Source organism: Schistocerca piceifrons, chromosome 1 (genome assembly GCF_021461385.2).
Source record: "Schistocerca piceifrons isolate TAMUIC-IGC-003096 chromosome 1, iqSchPice1.1, whole genome shotgun sequence".
In the NCBI taxonomy this organism is placed as follows: domain Eukaryota; kingdom Metazoa; phylum Arthropoda; class Insecta; order Orthoptera; family Acrididae; genus Schistocerca; species Schistocerca piceifrons.
In genome coordinates, this window is record NC_060138.1 from 713,309,979 (window position 1) to 713,330,765 (window position 20,787).

At 38.9% G+C, this 20,787-nt stretch overlaps 1 protein-coding gene across 2 annotated transcripts in view; it reads left to right on the plus strand.

The window, feature by feature from the left end:
- The window catches only part of LOC124710894 (UDP-N-acetylglucosamine--peptide N-acetylglucosaminyltransferase 110 kDa subunit), a 150,242-nt gene that overhangs the window by 108,299 nt on the left and 21,156 nt on the right, over positions 1 to 20,787 (plus strand). Inside the window, exons 1-4 of one of the 2 annotated variants that reach the window (XM_047240962.1) lie at positions 12,822 to 13,038; positions 15,882 to 16,677; positions 18,075 to 18,164; positions 18,242 to 18,347. In XM_047240962.1, coding sequence (XP_047096918.1) covers positions 16,520 to 16,677; positions 18,075 to 18,164; positions 18,242 to 18,347 — 354 coding nt within the window. In that variant the 5' untranslated portion in view covers positions 12,822 to 13,038; positions 15,882 to 16,519. Of the gene's footprint in view, positions 1 to 12,821; positions 13,039 to 15,881; positions 16,678 to 18,074; positions 18,165 to 18,241; positions 18,348 to 20,787 lie in introns of those variants that run through there. The other variant, XM_047240961.1, reaches the window with a different exon arrangement.

Here is a 20,787-nt window from a genome sequence, read left to right on the forward strand (position 1 = left end):
GACTTACCAAATGGGAAAAAAAGACAGTACAGACATCATAAGAAACAAAGTAACTAGTGAGAAAGTAGCAAAAAATGTAGAAGTATTATCAGCTGTAGACTGAAAACAAAAATGAAAGTGCCAAAATCAAAGTTGTGAGAAAACAGAAAAATCATTAGCTTCATCAGTTTTTCCTTCCGGAAACGCGTGAAAAGTCTTTACATACAATAGCTCTTGAAAGCTTAATGTCATCTATAGAATACTATCCAAGCAATTACAACTTTTTTGTGAACATTCGATGAAAAGAGGTATGTGCAAATTCCTGGGCCCTTAAAACCGAACGAAGTGCCCTAAATTATAAAAAATGAAAAACAAAATATACAAGTGCAGAGTTAACGAACAATAAGTTGAGGATAACATTTTGGTAAAGAAAGGAGAAAACTGTCTTTAATAAATTTGATTTATAAAGCAAAAAGACTGGTACGTGGGGCTATAGTACGCTTTAAGTAAAATGTTGAGTATTCTTGAAAACTTATTACCGAAATAATTAATTGGAAGAAAAATGTAGGGTACAGTACTTCTATTTGGGCTGAATATAAATATTAAAAGCCTATTAACTTTTATTAAGTAAAAATTCTTCAAACCGTGGCTAGTAATTTAGTTCAGTGTCAAGTTCTTCCTTTATGCATGAAATTCTTTTATTCGATATGCTTCAGTTTGTCTTGATTTCATTCCCAGCTGTGGCAGTATTGTCATTCGTTACCTCCCGTTTTCTTACATATTAGTCTGACAGTTTCCGAGGAAACCTCTTAACTCTCAACTCATTTTCTTTTATCTGTGAGACTAAAAGCGGTCACAGCATAAGTAGCAGTAGACTGGGACAACATACTTACGTAAGTGCTAGAAAACAGTAGCATCGTATTGTTATCTTGGCCACCGGAGTTGTCGCTCTACACTACTATTTTTTCCCCCGTATTAGATCATTTTTAATGCCTGTGAATATGCAACTGGCGATTACATTGCCTCCCTGGCCACCCGAATCCTCATGCTAAACAAAGATAAATCGCCGATTGCTGTCACCCATGAGCAAACAAAGAGCAAAACAAAACTGTAGTTAGTAATAAATATGGTGGTTTAGTGTTCATAAAGAGAACACTGGCTGCAAGTAGACTGAAAACGTACAGGTATCTCTTATAGAAGCTACTGATTCTTCATGATGTTTCATTATTTCTCTGGCTCGCAATTCATTCCTGTGGTGAATTTAGAGTGAGTTTCTGTGTCAGTTCCTCTGCTCATTTTGTACTTTTCCTGTGTAACAAATAGCACACATTACACGTGGCTTGTCTCGGTTACCGAAGTTTTACTGTTAGACTTTGAGAGTGTGGTCTCGCTGATTTTCCACTCTGGGTCATGGCACAGTAGCTTCCCTCTTTGGGTAAAATTTCAATAGATCAGTTATTAGAGCTACACCATCTGCGGTGTATATTCACTTTTACGTTAGTTAACCTCTACGTTCAATATAGACAACGTCATCTTTTTTTTTCTGCAGCCAGAGTTTCGCCGCTTCGCTTTGTGCCGTGAACTTCAAGGAAGGTTTGTTTTTTTACATACCAATGCGTTTCCCCATTGCCACCAGGAAGTGACAACAAAGCAGTTGAGACTTCCTGGCAGATTAAAACTGTGTGCCCGACCGAGACTCGAACTCGGGACCTTTGCCTTTCGCGGGCAAGTGCTCTACCAACTGAGCTACCGAAGCACGACTCACGTCCGGTACTCACAACTTTACTTCTGCCAGTTGTGAGTACCGGACGTGAGTCGTGCTTCGGTAGCTCAGTTGGTAGAGCACTTGCCCGCGAAAGGCAAAGGTCCCGAGTTCGAGTCTCGGTCGGGCACACAGTTTTAATCTGCCAGGAAGTTTCATATCAGCGCACACTCCGCTGCAGAGTGAAAATCTCATTCTGGAAACAAAGCAGTTGTCAGCCGACGACTTCCTTCTGGATCTGCGCTCCAGCATTGCCGCTTACGTCTAACGTCACTAACACGTAACAGTCTGACATATGAATTTTGCTTCACGTTGTCCGCCGGGCTGTAAAATTGGTTAAATGTATTACCTTTTATTTATAATCATTGTTCTTGAATTCATAACGGCACCGGAATTAGAGGCATTACTATTAATGTGGTTGTTGCTGTGAACAACTAAACTACTAGATAGAGCCTTAAGGGTCCATTCTCCTCAGCGTATAAAATCAGCGATTTTACAATGTTTTTTGACAGACTAATGAAGCAATTACTGTGAATTTATTTTCTCATTATTTATTGACTCTTGGACAACATTTTCTGATTTTCAAAAGAAAATTTCATTGTTCGCCTCACATCCGAGGAATTAAAATTTGCTCTGTCCAAAATGAGATGTCCATGAAGGAAGACCTGCAGTATGCAAATATTACCTGAAATCGAAAAAAAATTTCCTAGTTTATAGGATATTACGAAGTTTTTTGGACTTCGTAAAAAATAAAAGGTTGACCATTGAAACAGAAATGCAGTTATATCGTGTTTTTAGCCAATATTTTCGAATAACTAATGAATAAAATAAATGCTAATTTGCGCGAGTAGTGAGTCAGCCAAATTTCAGAAACTAAAGTTTCTGAAATTTGTGTCAATTACTTGCACATGTCTACAAGGAGCAATAGGCTAATTTTTTGTTTTAATTTATTCATTAATTATTGCAAAAAATGTGACCTAAAACACGAAAAAGATCTTTTTTCAAACCTCAATTTTATTATTTTTCAGATTTCAAAAAAAGTATGCCATTACTTGGTATGCAATATCCCATAGCTTAAGAAATTTATTTCAGATGAGAGTTGCAGAATGCAGGAATTCCGTCGTGGACGCGCCTCATTTTCACAGAGCAACTTTTAACTCCTCAGATGAGAGGTTTAATGCTGATCGAATCAGGAAATTTTGTCCAAGAATCAGTAAATAATTTGCAAAAACATTTACGTTGATTACTTCATTAGTTTTTCCAAAAATAGTGTAAAAATTGCTTATTTTATAGGGTGTCTGAAGAAATGAACCCTTAGAAAAATCTTAGGCCTCCTCTCATTAGCTTCAAAAAGAAAGCCTATAAGGTTAACATTAGCGTTTTGGACCTACCTCATTAGGGCTCCTTTAGGAGGAACAGGTTTTCCTTCGTATCTGTTCCCGTCCGACCCACTTCTCCCCTTTGGCGGCGCTTTTTGAGGCACATAACTTCATTGAAGCTCCGCAATACACTTGAAACTCTGAAAACACGGCAAAAAGCAGCACACAGTAATCTCCAAGACGTCCAGATAACCACAAAACTAGTCAAAAGGTGCTTGGCATATGACCGGATTTGGATACACGGCAGGCGCAATCTTGTTGCTGAAGCTGGAACTGTTTTCGGCCTGACCATCACATAACCCGGTTTTACCCCATTGGCATAGGAACATGCCAATATCTTAGAAATAAAATGGAAATAGTAGACACTGTGCATCTGAGGACCTCGGTAAAAATTCAGTTGCCTGTTCTTGATGTCCATTATTTTTGCCAATCATTTCCCTCATGAAATCGGACTTCCTAGGCCGCTCTGGAAACTGGCCTCATTTTCTTTGTTGGTAGTGTAGCTGATTCTCTTCTTTGTTGGGGCCTTTTCAATCTTCCCTATGTTTGAGACTTAGTGCTACCAGTGCTTCGTATTCAAGAAGTTGAACTTCATTGCCAGCCTGCCTATGCCGAAGCCAACAGTGTACCACAGTCACATCAGTGAAATAAAAGAAAACGCGCAACTACCATCTCGTGTTTCGATGTGTGCGTGCTCGTGTTTCGATGTGTGCGTGCATATGTCAGCTATTGATATCCACTTGGCATATCGGTTGGAGAGCCGCACAAGCTGAAGCGACTTGAATGCACGAATTGTCAAACCAGTTAGTGATGATAGTATCACTACCTTCTGTAATTGAAAGAAACGTAAATGAGAAGTCTCCCTAACAATACCGGGTGATCAAAAAGTCAGTATAAATTTGAAAACTTAATGAACCACGGAATAATGTAGATAGAGAGGTAAAAATTGACGATACACATGATTGGAATGACATCGGGTTTTATTAGAACTACATCTACCGTTATCGGGCCTTTTTTCTTCGAGGAAATGTGTGATTCTGGTTTTGTAACTGCTACCGTGACGGGTGAGAGGTACGCCGATATGTTACAGAATCGCATCATCCCCAGCCTGGCTGATCAACACTAGCTGGAACATACGATGTTTTTGCAGGATGGCGCTCCACCCCATATTGCTAGACATGTGAAAAATCTCTTGAACGCGTCGTTTGGTGGTGATCGTGTGCTCAGCCGCCACTTTCGCCATGCTTTGCCTCCCGGGTCCCTAGACCTCATTCCGTGCGATTATTGGCTTTGGGGTTACCTGAAGTCGCAAGAGTATCGTGATCGACCGACATCTGTAGGGATGCATATTGATCATTTCCTGCAAAGATCATCATCTTTGCTTTGTCTTACTTGTTATGCTAATTATTGCTATTCTGATCAGATGAAGCGTCATCTGTCGGACATTTTTGAACTTTTGTATTTTTTTGTTTCTAATAAAACCCCATGTCATTCCAAGCATGTGTGTCAATTAGTACCTCTCTATCTACATTATTCCGTGATTTATTCAGTTTTCAAATTTATACTGACATTTTGATCACACGGTATGTAACGATAATCAGTAAAATGTTTAATAGATAATGTGCAGTTAATGACGTCAGTTGCGTCTTCGATGAGAGAAGTGCGGTATGATGATCAGCCAAGTAGAACCTTTAATGCGCGATGTCTACTTCAGTGGACAGATGTCTAATGCGTTCGAAAACTATAAGTATGTTATGTGCATAAAAACCTTATAACTTTACAACAGTACCACCAGACAACAGCTGTAAAATTATTTATCAATCTTGACGAGCGCTCACAGAACAACCAGGAGTAATAGTGGACACAGCCGCTCGTTTACGATTTATAATGGCCATTTTAGCTACTCTATGTACGCTAAACTTTCTTAGGGGTTCATTAGGAACTACCAAGGAAGCAACACCGGTCGGTCATGTGCAATACAGTGGACTGCCTGTGTTTGCAGACCGTGGACTGATTACAAACATCTGTCATTGTAGTGTACAAATAGTAATGCACCAAACCTTTGAATTTAAATTCCTTCTCTAACGCTCTGAGTAAATTTGGTGCACAGGGGGAGCTTTTTCAAAACACTAGATGATTTTGGGTGTATTTCGCATTAGTTTGTGTTGACGGGTTATAATTCCTCTCTGTGTGAAGCAGAAAAAAGTACAGTTACTGGACAGGATTCGCTTACGTAACATGGTCAAAGTAAAAACTGCTTCCTTAGCCGCCATTCCGTTTCTTGGCCTCCCACGTAGTATCATAAGTGAGGGTTATTTTATCTCTTGATAAATAAAATATGGTATAAACAAACGTTACATCATCGTATCACAACATTTAAAGATTGCTTTACCAGAAGTATTTTTCGTTTGGCAGCGAACAGTTTCGGGTATTCTTCGGATAATAAACATGTTTAAACAGTATCTTACCGGAGACTGTTTTCTTGTGCGTTAATTGCTTGTGTGGCGGCAGTTGATCGAGAACCTTGTTCCCGTTGCTCTCTGATACGCGAGAGATTTAAATCGTTGTTCGCAGTTAGGGTGAACTTCTAGAGTTGTTAGGGTCAACTTCTAAAGAGTTCAAGCTGGAAAGTAAAAACAGTTTGCCCTTGAGAGCTGTAAGACAGGTGAGGTATCTCCTACTTCAACGCTGCCTTAAGATTGTTTGTGTACTCCTAAAAGACGAACTAGGTGCGAGCAGAGAAAATACACAACTTATACAATGGCGAAACTTAGTCCGTTGCTTTGATACCGTGCTAAAGCATTCCTAAAATACAATGTTCTGTCTTAGATATAACAAGAGTCAGTTTTAGAACAAGCGTCTAGTTCTTGGCTGGTAAGCTGAGATAATGTTCGGTGTGAAGACAGCTGATTACCACACCACTACCCCATAGTCTTTCGCAGTGTTACGCGCATTCATTGCTCCTTTCTGTGGAGACATTGTAGTCCGGGTGTTAACAGGAAGTCGCCTAAGTAGATTGAAACTTGAAGAAATAAAGGGTGTCCCAGGACGACGAACATTCGAAGCACAAAAGTCAGTAAACATAGGCTCTAACATGTACACCTTAAAAAAACCATGAGCACCTCTTCAGTAGAAGATATATTACACAGTAACAAAGAAGAAAAAGTGCTCATAACTAATAGCAGTATGCACTTTGAGCCCATACCTATGCGACATTAACACTTCTAATGATCGTTCCTATAATATCGTTTAATATTTACCATTCCTCCTGAACACCCTGTACATACGTGGAAAAGTTTTAACTCAGACAATAACTTGTGCGAGTAATTAATAAATGTTGCTTCATTTTGGGGTATTAAGACAGTAAGCAGCAACTGGGAACTAAGCTAAATAGTGTACGTTATTAAATCATAGCGTCCAGCAGTATTTTAGTTTCCCTTTACACCTGTATTTAAAAACTTTTAATATAAACTTCGCTGACGCTTTAGTGGTTCTCCATGAATCATTCTTCATTTTTACTTTCTGCTTTCCCCGGTTTCTTTCTTTATATATGTAGATTATTAAATTCATTTTGATTTCACTGAAGCTCTTTGATGAATCGTTGTGACAGGAAGTAGTTTCCTCAAGCAGAGAAGCGTCACGCCGTATTGCAGATATTGATCGCCACCGTCCCGCCTCTCTTAACGTAATTCTGACAACGTATTGGGTCGCAGTAGGTCGGTTGATTTACTGATACGAAATCATAGGACATTCTATTCCAGGAGAGCAATTTCTTTATCAAAACTGTCGTTTCGTACTTACAGCTGATCATTATTGTAGATTTTAGTTTCCCCTTCTTTCCTCCGTCAAGAGTACAACTTTTTTCCCTTTGTTTTCAAGTTACCTTTTGTAGCCTTTCTAACGAATTGTTAGTAAGTGTAAATTCGTTTCAACAATAAAGGCGCAACTTGAAAACTTGCAGAATCTGATTCAGCGCTGTAGCATCTCACTACTCAATTCTCAGACTTGTATTCAACAAAGTACATGAAGTGCGAATTGATTAGTGCTCTTGTTGTTCAAGGAATAATTATGTTTTCATGGCTGCAAACTTTTGATTAAGAGGGTAATCCCAAAAGTAAGGTTTTCTATTTTTTAAAAGTATATTGACCTGCTTATTTCTACAATGGTTTACATCAGTTTACAGCTTGAACATTTAGCTATTTTTCGACGTAATCACCATTTCTTCCGATGCATTTTTGTAGACGCGGTGGCAGTTTTTGTACGCCCATCTCATACCAGCTTGCCGCCATGCTGTTCACAAACTTATGAACCTCTTCTTTCAACTCGTCGTCGGACCTGAATCGCTGGGACCACAATTAACGCTGACAGGTACTGTGAGACTGAAAAAACTCAAACGGGCAATTCTGAACCGGAGAAGAGGAATGATGAGCAAAGGCGCACACATTCTCCATGTCAACGCTCGCCCACCCGTTGCTCTCCTGCAACGGTTTCAGTGGAACATAATCACCCACTCACCCTTTAGTCCTGACTTAGCGCCCAGTTGCTATCACATGTTCCCTAGGTTAAAAGATCATTTGGCCGGAAAGCGATTCAGTTCCACGACGAGGTGAAAGTAGAGGTTCATAACTTTCTGAACAGCATGGCGACGTGCTGGTATGACAAGGGCATACAAAAACTTGCACAGCGTCTACAAAAATGCATCGATAGAAATGGTGATTATGTCGAAAAATAGATAATGTTCAAGCTGTAAACTGATGTAAACTATTGTACAAAGAAACAGGTCTATGTACTTATAAAAAAATAGGAGACTTGCTTTTGGGATTCCCCTCGTAAAATGTCTGTGCCAACTAGAACGGAGATACCATCTAATTTAGTAGAACTGAACTAGAATTCAACGAGTTCACATATAGTGCATTACTTGACTTGTCGGGGGGGGTCAGTATTTACAGCCATTAGTACAAAGTACAGGAGCTAATAGTTACCACAATGGCCAAAAAATTGGTCTTGCTTGCTGGAGGAGAATGAATCAGTCTCCAGCCTGTTATACTAACTAAATATAGTTCATGGTTTTCACTAGTAACTCATCTATTGCTCTGGCTGTAGTGACCTCGACGTTGATGGTACGTCTAGCCCTGACCTCACTGACTCGTCATCGCCTGTTACGATACCATTTTTATCAGGGAGCTATTACATTAGAACATTGATAATTAAAAACAATTTTTTCGGATTGCTATCATTTACGAAAACACGATTTACTGGCTTTCATAGAAATAAGAAACACGAAATACAAAACAGTTCGTATATTATTTCGTATTACAAGCCTTGTAAACAGCAAAGAACTGACCAAGTAGCCAAGGTTGAAAAATTCAAAATGGGTATTAAAGTACAATAGTGTACGAAAAGAAGACCAAAATTTGTTGTTTTTTAGTAGTAGACTCATTTTTTACTATTTTGCTAGTTCTCTCAAACGTTTTAAAGATATCATTCTCAGCTTTTTATAATCATTTTATTATAGTCGTCTCAAGGGTTGATCCATTTTCAGCACGTCGTTGTTGCTAGACTTTCGTTGGGTCATGATAGTCGATGACTCTGGCAAATTATTTCATCGTTCTTCAGCATTTGATATTGTCATTACATTTCATGTAATTCTGAATGTGTGCCCTTCAATTGGAGAAAGGGCACAGTCCATCACAAGCGGAAGTTCACAGGGAGGTAAATGTTACTGCCCATGTTTCGATAGGACATGTGTAGATTGGCTTGAGAGGTTGCGCAGTAGTATTGGAAGAAGAAGAAAAAAGTTTCATGCGTTTGGCGCTTCCGAGCAGTATTGTGCTGTTTGTGGTCAGTATTGGCAATATACTTGTGAGTTGCTTGCATGCTTCGTTAATGTACAGTGTCGACGCTTTAAATGAGTCCAAAACAGGAAGAGATTCCATTCATGCACCGAAACTACAAATCATTGCCGACGTTATGGGACATTAGAATGGATGAACATAAAAGCCAGAAAATTACTCCTCCTAAGTTGTTGTTCACCAAATACACTTCAGTTTGGAGGGATGCTTTTTAATTCTTTAAAATCAAAGTTCCAGTAGAGTATAAAATATTGAAACACCAACTAAAAAGTTCTGGTATAATCATTTTCTCTTTCAGCCTCAATTATCTCAATAAATTTTGACGAGTGAAATTTTACCTCACCTTGTTTGGTGGAAGATAACTTTTGTTTTTTCTTTATGCTTGAAAAAAAGTGTTATCGCCCAGAATTTCAAACTAGACTAAATCACATTTTTACGGCCAGCTCATAACTAGCGGAACTTCTAGGTGGTGCGCGTGCGCCAATTTGAATTTGCCAACTGGAACGCCTTCGGTTAACCAGCCTTTCGGGTGATCGCTATTGGGATAATAAATTCCTTTTATCTCTGTCGACAGCGTTGACTTTATTCTTAAATGTTCCATCTGTGGTTCCCCGGTGTGCCATGGGACTGACTCAAAATACGTTAATTACTTGGGCACGGATTTTCCAAGGCGAAATATTATATATATATATATATATATATATATATATATATATATATATATATATATGGTCCTTGCGGTGCGTCATTGTTTCCAATCAACGGATGTAGTTAACTGCACAAACAAAAAAGTGGAAACGTGACCTCAGTTTGTTGGCAGCGGTAGCAGGAGCAGGTGTTGCGTTTCCTGGAACTACAGACTTCGCGGGCACTTTGATGTACGATGTGGCGCATCTAATTTCGTCCCAGTTTAGAGACAGCCCTGTGGACTTGCCAGTTCCAGCCGTTGGACTTTGCCCGCCCTCCCGAATTTTTCTTTTTGTATTCTGTGCTCTTTTACTTGCTTTGTTTGTTTTTTTGTCTCATTTATAAAAATTCTATAAAATCTGCTAACTTTGACGCGTTTGCATCTTTTCGACTGCTGTGCTTTTTCAAGATATCTGCCGCGAATTAATTTTTGGGAAACTCATAAAATCGTAATGTAGATTAACAAGAGTAAACCTTGAACGATTAGTAAAAGTATTTTGACAGGAGAGGATGTTTTATACGAAGTAAATTTTTAACACGCATGGAGGTGACTTGCTCCGTGTGCAGAGGCGTGCGTTATTATTATTCTCTCTTCACTTCTTATCACCTGATCTATTAACAGTTCGTTGGAATGCTAATATTTTGGCTGAGTCGCTATGATTGTAGTGCCACCGGTGGCGTATGATAGTGATGCATGCCAAAGGTTACGCCACCGGGAGCAGCTGCGGCTAGCAAATTTTGTTCGTGTGCCAGATGCCCACTGATACACTGGACTTGCTCGTAAAATCGCACCTTACGGATTGAACACGCGTTACAGAACACTATTTCTGTAAACTATTTTCAAAACTAATATACGTATGTCCAATTTGAACAGTAAAGCTGTTAAATTTTGTGTGTCCTTTGCCCCATTTGTAGAAAGCTCGAAGTTCTCGGTAAGAATTATACACGTACTGCAAATGTACATAAAATCTTAACGCCAAACGCCATCGTTGTCTGGCAAGTTCGTGCCGTGACGCTGTGATGGGCTCTGTATGTAACAGAGTGGTAGAAGTTACGGATTTACAGTTTTTCACCAGAATCGTGACGTTACGAGAGAATGCTTCATTGTCTTAACTGTTTTAGGACGGGAAACATGTTTTTATGAACTGTATCTTCACATCCCATGTATTTGTGTAGTTCATATTGATCATGGTTATATAATTTTTGAATGTAATTGTGATACCTTCCCCCACAATAGGAAATGTTGTTAATGGAAGTAAGTTCATATTTGAAAAGTACTTTTGGGAGGGAATAAAGCTCTGGACTCGGAACTTAACAGACGTGTAAAGCAGCAGTTACTAAATTAGGCATTGTATTTCGTAGCTGACGTCAACCAAAGGGACCAATCGCAAAATCGGCCGCGTCTCGGCTTTAAGAGTGCAGCTGAAATGTTTTAAATTGAGCAACGACGAGTAGCAGCTGTGCCTGCAGCATTCCATAACCACCCTGTCAGGCTGTGACGCATTTTCCGACGGCCGATTACAACAGATCGATCGTTAGAGCATCGGTCACGACATTTGCAAGCTGCGCCCATTACTCGCGACCAGATCTTCAGTTTGTTGCTGAATGTGAAATCTTAGTTCTGTGTTGCGGTCGGTTTAACAGAAACTATTTCATGGGACTTTGCAGAAAAGCACAGTAATGTCGCTCTGTGGTTTGTGTGACATTTTGTCAATTTGCATTCCTATTTCCGATTTTGTATGTTGTCTTCAGGTACTTACCCTTTTTGCCACTCCCCCAATACAAGTGGGATGTTGTTAAAGGAAATCAAGAGCAACAGCTCTTACGTTATACTGTAATCTCCCCTTTCCTGTATTCTTGCGATTCGCCACTGGGTTCAATCAAGTCACCCTTGGTCTCAAATACAGGGTGTACATAAAGGTGGGGAACACTTTCAATTATTTATTACACAAGAACTTAACATTGTATAGGTATCATACATATTGAATTTTGAAGAGAAACTCTGAAAGTCTTTCCAAACATTCGATATGCGAACCATGAGTGACCCGGCAGAAGTCAATACTGTAATCGAATTCTTGCCATACCCGTTCCATCATGGCAACGTCAACTGTGGCAGTCGCTTCCCGTATTCTCACCCGGAGCTCTGCTACATCTCGTGGTAGAGGCGGTACATACACCACATCTTTAATATGCCCCCCCCACAGAAAAGTCATACGAATTGAGATTTGGTGATCTGGGAGGCCATTTCATGAACCACATGTCCCTTCCTGTAGCACGGCCAATCCATCAATGCGGCAGCTCCGTGTTTGCGACTAGCGCTGACTATCGGCAATTTACCAAACTACGCTGTGGCGGTATACATGGGTGGGGGGGGGGGGGGGGTGACGCATGTATGATGTTTGGTTCTTGTGCAATAAATAAAGTGTTCCCGGACATCATGTACACCCTGTATAGCTGTAGGCGTGGTGGAACTATTTGATAAATCTTTCCATGTACGGGATTCACGATTTCGTAAGTGGTATAGCATTTTATAGCAAAGCACGAGCTCTGTTTCGTTAGAAAATTATTTATAGCACCTGAATGTGCTCGCGCAACGTTTTTGGCCGTGGAGCCCATGCAATCCCAAGGAAATGACCACGTCTGTTTTTGTAGGTCAGCCCGTTTAGGTTTCCTTTCTTGGTGAATTTTACGTTGCTGCCGAAGATTTTGGCCTTTCTGCTTGTCGTCACGTATTATCAGTGTGGAATTCAGAAAAAATCCCAACAACGTAATCTTCGTTCGTACAACTTTAATACAAAACTTACTCCTCTTTAGGATTGTTTCGTTGACGCATTGGGGGGTTCTTGAAAGATGTACGTAACTGATTACAGTATATAACCCATTTCTTTTAACAAGTTTTGTGATACTTATTCAGCTCGAGCAGCTTATGATAGTACTGGCCGCTTAATTGAACGTTGCAGACAGTTAAATGCATACGCAGGCGCAGTCGTAATTTCGTTTCCGGACGGGGTCATGTACCGGCCACGGTATGACCCACGCCGTGCAGGATATGACCTATGGGGGCGTGGCCCACGTGGGTTGGTGGAGACGTCACGGGCGCTGCTGCCGCTCCCACTCGCCCAATCACTCAGTCGCCGCCGAGCACTGGCGCAGGACGCGTCGTTGTACGCTTCGTGCACCGTTTTCTCTTGCAGTTTTTGGTTCACCGGTAAACTTCAGTGAGATTGCATTAGCACGGTTTGCCTGATTCCAGGTTTCTGTTTAGTACTGGCGCTAGATTCGAAGCATTTGATAAACATACGGTGCGTTTCGTATATGAGTAAAGACACAGAAGAAGCGGAGTGTTTAATCGTACTCCCGCAAACAACACTTCTTCTTGGTAAACGGTTATAATATTTGATCATGTCAGACAGTAAATAAACTACTTAAACGTATATTTAAACAGTAATAAGTCGTCTAAGATGGGTTTATCCATTACTGCATTTGTCACGTATTATTGACACCTGTTACATGTATCGTATCAGACAGGCGAACTGTTTTACAGTGATACAGTTAGACATTAATGTTGTTTGTTTTTATTTTGCTTATGGTTGCAGGCTACAACTTTCCATGTTGATCAGGTTTACAGAATTGTCAGTTTACATGAAAGGACTGAAAACAGCATCATTTAGCAGTTTGGTAACATCCTGGGTCATTTATTCCCCAGTCTGTGCTTAGTGTGTGCGCACCTGGTATGAATTCACATCAGGCTTAGTGAAGTACTGTGCTCATGGAAGACCTGAGGAGCCTGAGAAGCACAGGTTGTTTTCTGTTCATAATCTCACATTGTTTCCACATGTGATGAAGGGAGTTACCAAAGATAATTTCTCTTCCTTAATTTGAAAAGAAATTCACCTGACCTATGCACTTGGCAGTGAGATGCTTCATAAATTTTAATACTCAGTATAGGCCTCGGGCTTTAGTTCATGTAACTGCAGACATTCTGTGCTATAAAGGATACAGTTGGAATGTAAGATACTTCTGTTGTAATATACATGACAGCATTTGTTAGGTCTAGTGACATTTCTTTTTTAAATATCTGATAAATATCTCAGTGTGATTCATTGAGATATCCCTGACACGAGCTTACTAATGAATCCTTGATAAGGCATGAGTAAATATAGGTTTTTGTTTTTTATGGCAAATGAAAACAATTGTGAACTTGACAATAACAACATACATTTTACTGGAATGCAGATATGATTACAGCAATTTCTTCATGCATGGGTCATAAGGTTTATGTGTCTTTACTAATATCTCCAGATTGTTTTCTCTAGAGCCTGAAATTGAGTTAGCTTTACTAGCATTAGAAATCAAATTGGTCGATAGCATGTCTCAAACTGTTGACTTAATTTTCTTCCTTTCTTGTAGGTTCTCTAAGTTCTCCCATCCCACATTCAGCTTGTCAGGTGGTGGTCTATTGTAATTAAGAGATGTAGAAGTCCTTTCTTAATCACATACAACTTGGTTAATTGTCTACATTAACTTCAGCAGATGTGGAGAAATTCCTATTATCTGGTCAATTTTTGGTATAGCACTGAATATTTGGCTCGCATTCTAATGATTCATCTTTGCCATTTAAACTTTCTTGGAGGTAAAATGTTGTGATGCATTAAATTTGTGTTTACAGAAATAAGAGAAGTCACACTTATTTCTTCTTCTTTTTTTTTACAAACAGTTCACAAGCAATTAATTTTTTTACTTGTGTGTGTGTAAATAGTCTAGTAATTTGGACAATTGCACTTGTATATTAGTTGAAGATGCAAATGCTTCTTCATTAGGGGTTCAGTCTGTTCTGAAAGTGCATTTTCTATCTGTTGAGGTTGACCTCAATCTCGTTACATAATAAGATTTCTGAACTGCAGGTATCCAGATTAAGATGAAAGATACTAGCCAACATACTACAGTTTCTATTATGTACACATAGTACACAGGACAGTGGACTTAATTATGTGCAGTTGTTCATAGTTATTGTTACAGTGTATCAGAACACACTTTTGATTCAGTATCTTTATATTTTTACAACTGTGTTAAAGTGCAGGTTTTACCAAAAAGTGGTGGGAGATGGATTTTCATAATTGATGAGTTGGTTTCTATGTGGAATCTAGCTGTCAAATTAGTTTCTCCTTCTGTCTGGAGAGTATTCTGTAGTCACCTGTTACATGCACTGTGTCTTTAGAAGTTGTTATAAATTTAATTTGGAAGTTTTTTTAAGATATTAAGTTTAGAAACAAGCTAAATACAATCAGGGCTCTTTAATCTCAATATATTAGCAAAATTTTGAGAAACAGTGTCAAGGTATGTGGGGAAAAGTTATATTTAGATCCTCAATGTGCATGTATATTGACACAATTTAATGTGTAAAACACTTAACTGATCAGTGTACATAGAGATACTTTATATCGAGAATGTAACTGGCAGTCTCTGGCAAGAGGAAGAAATGGTATTGTGGATTATGAGATGTACAGTATATTACCATACAACATTAGTCAATATAATATTCTCCCAATGCTTCAAAACAGCAAAGAGCATAGTGAAAGTGTTAAACTTAAATAGCAGTAATCATCGTGCCTCTTCTGAGTACAGTGTCCATAAAACTGTCCAGAGACCCAGCTGAATCTCCTCTTTAGGTAGGAAGTGCAGTAATAACAGGAACCATTTATGATAAGTTAGTGATGGGTTGCTGTTGTTAATGCATTACTGATTGCAGGAAGTGATGTATCTGTAGCAATGGTTCCTTCTTGCAGTATATTTTAGTCATGGTAAATAAGAAACTAGCCATGCTGCCTTCCATACATTTGTTAATACTACACTTGGATTGTAAAAGCCTGGCTATAGTGAATTTTAATCGATGATGTAGTAAAATGTCTTTCAAACTGTTTGACTGATAACATCCATGGCATATGATTACCAATGAAAGATATTTTATGTGTGTGTGTGCGTGTGCGCACGGGCGCCTGCCCGCGCGTGCCCATGGGTCATTAACTACAGTTTCATTTCCAGTGAAGGCAGCGTTGTTGTTGTTTTGTTGTTGAACAACAGGGTAAATTTTCTTGGTCTGTAGTTTCTTGAGATACTAAGTAGTTAGTGAAAACTAGTAAACTTTCAGTATTCTTCAGGGCAGACTAGTACTCTTATAATGTAGCTGTAAACCAGTTTATATTTCTTTTGAAATTTTTGTAGCTGTTGCTGATAGTGGTTTTTCGTGGCGTAGGAGGCCGAGTATAAACAGCAACAAACTGCACGTATAAGTTGGCTTATTTCAGTAGGCCACATCTTAGAAGAGGATTGCTGCAGACAGCATGTGAATGATTTGCTAAAACAATACTTTCCTGTACATTCTATACACCACCTTCTATTAAAGTGCCATTCTTATCCAAGAAAAGAATGTTCGTCTTTCTAATGGTGAAGCCTGTCAAAATGTGGTTCTGCAATTTTTAAATATAAATTGTGGGCATAACAGGCATGTTTCCCCAGCTTATAACTGTGGAGCAAAGCCACACAATTAAATTGATTTTTAAAATGTGTTGGGACAGTTCGGTGAAGTGACAAGTGTTTCACAGTAAAAGAAAACATGAACAACACAGTGTTTCCAGTCTGTCACTTTCGCTGCTCAATAAAATTTACGTGGATTTAATCCTTAGAAAGGTAATTGTAGTTGTGGAATCATGTTGGGAACTGAGGAGTGAAACATCTGTGAAGAAGAAACTGTGTTTACAAGATAATATAAAGTTTAACATTTAATATATTTGAAAAGGTGCTTGTGAATTCGAAAGGAAATTGCGGAAAAGTCTTTATGCACAAGTCATGCTGGTCACACCATGGACTATCAGTGCATCATTGTATATACGATCATCACCATCTTGCCACCCAAGGACAACCGACCAGTCTCTGGTTCAACAAGTGGCGACTGGGAACAGCCATCAAGGCAGCATGGTGGTACCTGCTGTTTTGCGTGGCTCAAGTGCTGCCTTAAGAGGTCCGCATTATTAAAACGTGCTCGAGTTACTTCCGTAGTTAAATGAATGGTTAATATGCATGGACTGTAATAGCAAACTTGTCAGCATGTTTATCTGTTCAGGAAATTGTTCTTAATCAGTTCTTTGTGACTAATTGCTGTAACTGACAAGTTATTAATTCAGAGAAATTGTTACACAATTCACTAGTTATGGCTTTCCTAATCTGCTATGCAAGACCAATAATGCACTGATGTTTGCTTGAATGCAATGCATGCTTTCAGTATCTTGCTTTGTTTTTTCACCTTCTTCTTTTGATATGCCTTTGACGAGTTGTGTGTCAGGTAGGAACAAAAAATGTTGGAGACATGATACATAGTGTGCTACTTGCTAGTACTTTTCATGTCATTCAGATCATATGCAGCTTTTGTCACCTAGCAGTATGCCGCTAATTAAGACCATTGGTATACAACTATAGAATGCAGTACACTGTCATGACACTTGTTCTTATGCTTCTGTATGGTAAACTTTTGAACCATTTTTTTTACCTCATCAGAATAGATGCTGCCTGCTGTATTTCTGTTGGGTTGGTCTGTGCGTTTTGTAGGTGAATGTGTTCATGAAAAATATTTACTGCAGTCTGTAGTGGTGTTCTTAGATCAGGTGGATTTGTGTTACTGTCATTTAATAGAAGTGCCTGCAACTTTGTCATATTGATACTATACATTAAGACCAAAGCCACAGTGTGTAAAAATGAAAAAACTTCAGAGAAGTCCTATTCAACATCAAGAAATGTTTACAAGTGATAGCTAGTTCTGGATTAAGGATAAAATCTATCAGATAAAATGGCAGTGTATAACATTATCTGGGTAAAGAACTCATTGTTTTATTTGCATGTTAATACTACAGTAAAAGCAGCACCTGTCACTGTGTTAAAGGCCAATATACTAAACAAAAGAAATTGTAAGTAGTTTCTTGCAATGTAATGTAATGTAACAAAGAAGCTAAACAACAGTGACCTGTAGGGTGACTTGTAGTAGATATACAGACATTGCCAATAGCCTTCAGTATCCATGAACATTTTTTACAATAAGAAAGTTGGGCAGCTCCATGTATGTCTTTGTGATTAAGGCATTGTGATGAGTATGTCATGATGGGAAAAGAGTTATCTGGAAATTTGTATGTTTAACAGCAGAGTTTGATGTAGTTGAATTAGTTGATAGTCTTCAATCCCTTGTTCCGATTTGTTTAATGCAGATAGGAATATGGATAATGAAGCAGAAGGGGCACATACAGGTCTCAGTTACAGTTACAGTTTGATTTTTTAAAATGCTTCAGTTCATCATAAGAAACTGTTTAGACATAGATTCTATACACTTACTATGTTCTGGGGAATGAATGCCAGTTTTTCTGTCAACAGAGCGGTAGCAGCCTATCTCCGTGCCCTTAATCTCAGCCCTAACAATGCTGTTGTGCACGGGAATTTGGCTTGTGTTTATTATGAGCAAGGGTGAGTAGTACATTAATTTATGTAATTTTTTATGAAAAGATTTGAATATATGGTAAGCCTTTGTTTTGTGTTTGTAGGCTTATCGATCTCGCCATTGACACATACCGTCGTGCAATTGAGCTACAACCTAATTTCCCTGATGCCTACTGTAACTTGGCAAATGCTCTCAAGGAAAAAGGACAGGTATGCTTTGGTTTAAACCCTTTTTTCCATAATCGAAATTTTAACTTCAGTCTCATTTGGTGCTATTAGTATTGACATGTCGGTGAGACAGGTGACACTGAAGTGATAAGAAGTGATAACATGATCATAAATTTCTCTCTCTCTCTCTCTCTCTCTCTCTCTCTCTCTCTCTCTCTCTCTCTCTCTCTCTCTCTCTCTCTCTCTCCTTTTGATTATTATTAATAATGTAATATTGGCATACTAAGCATGATGTGTAAATAATTACCTTTCCCTGTCTGCTGTCTCACTGAAATAATTTGTATTAATCCATTGACTGATAAATTATGAAGTGGCATGCTGATAGTTCACATACTAATTAAAATTTAATAAAATGATGAGGTATTAATAATAAATATTGAAGTAAAGATGGTCTTCACTGTTCTGTTAGTTGTTCTGCCCAATAAGGAAAATTTTTTTTAATCTAACATCTCTTCTTATTGTGGATGTAACTGTGAAAGGCTTCAAACCATTTTCAGTCATGTAGCACATTGCTTCAATGTGTTTCTCTCAAAAGTTTAAAAAGGTCTACAGTAGTGTTTAGATTGTGGTAAAGTGTTGCATAATATAGCAATGGTCTTTAGTTATAGACGAGATCCAAGTGAAGTGACATATTGGCTAAAGAACTAGCTTTTGATTAACATCTCCACCCTCCCATCCACAGTTCGGTATTTTGTGGTTTTCTTGCAACAAAAGTTGGGTCTTTTGACACGTTTGATAAATTTGCTGCCGTTCTGGTCCTCCCCCCCCCCCCCCCCCCCCCCCCTCCCATATGAGCTAGTGCTCTGTTTCCAGTGACCTCTGCCTCAAATAAATATCACGTTTGTGTTCTGTTTTCATCCATGGTTAAATTAATAGGTGTTTCCTTTGATTTCACAAAGTAATGAATGTTCATATCTTCGTTTAAGGATTAATTTCCTCTAAATCATTAAAGTTTCTACAACTTCTTCTACATTTTGCATCCATTATTCATTTGTAATTTAATCTAGTATTTAATTTGGTTTGTTTTATTATAGTTCATAGTCAGTTACTTTCATCACATTGACCATCCAACCCCTCCCTTCTAGTTCCCACACACTGTCCCATTGCATGTCTTTACCTTTCATAGAATGACTCATTTTCTTTATTTCAAACTAATTCTGAATAGAATTAGTATCTTCCATATAATTTGGCCATTGATTCGAAATATTTAAACTATCTCAGTGAGTGAAGTATTTGTCAGTCTATGCTAGACTTGAAATTTTGAAAAACCCTTTGTATTGTGAATGAAATAATCTACGAAGTAAAGGTTTTGATAATGTGCTGTCAAGTGGTCAAGATTCTTCTGAAAGCCATAAGTTACAAATGCAGTTACCTATGACAAGCAGGACTCTGAGAATAGGGGAAATTTACAAGCAATAAGTTGATTATAGCCAAAGAAATAGTTTGAAGAAAAAGCTTTCATATTCAAAGCACCTTGTCACCAAAAAAGTGACATATTTTTTAAGAGTCTTGCAGCCAAAGTAAACTTCATTGTCACAAATTGCAAAAACATCATATGTTGATTACCTAAAGAACCATGACTGTACACTATGTGATCAAAAGTATCCGGACACCCCCAAAAACATAAATTTTTCATATTAGGTGCGTTGTGTTACCACTGCCAGGTACTCCATATCAGGAACCTCAGTAGTCATTAGACATCATGAGAGAGCAGAATGGGGCACTCTGCGGAATTTATGGACTTCGAACGTGTTCAGGTGATTGGGTGTCACTTGTGTCATATCTGTATGCAAAATTTCCACACTCGAACAACAATAAGTCCACTGTTTCTGTGATAGTGAAGTGGAAACATGAAGGGACATGTACAGCACAAAACTGTACAGGCCGACTTAGTCTGTTGACTGACAGACTGCAGACAGTTGAAGAGGATCATAATGTGTAATAGACATCCATCCATCCAGACCATCACACAGGAATTCCAAAGTGCTTCAGGATACATTGCAAGTACTATGACAGTTAGCCGGGAGGTGAGGAAACTTTGATTTCATGGTCGAGTGGCTGCTCATAAGCCATACATCACGCTGGTAAATGCCAAACAACGCCTCGCTTAGTGTAAGGAGCAGTAAACACTGGACAACCGAACAGTGGAAAAACATTGTGTCGAGTGACGTATCACGATACACACTGTGGCGATCCGATGGCAGGGTGTGGGTATGGTGAATGCCCAGTGAACGTCATCTGCCAGTGGTGTAGTGCCAACAGCAGAATTCGGAGGTGGTGGTGTTACGGTGTGGTCGTGTTTTTCATGGAGGGGGGCTTGCATCCCTTGTTGTTTTGCGTGACGCTATCACAGCACAGGCCTACATTGATGTTTCAAGCACCTTCTTGCTTTCCACTGTTGAAGAACAATTCAGGGATGGTG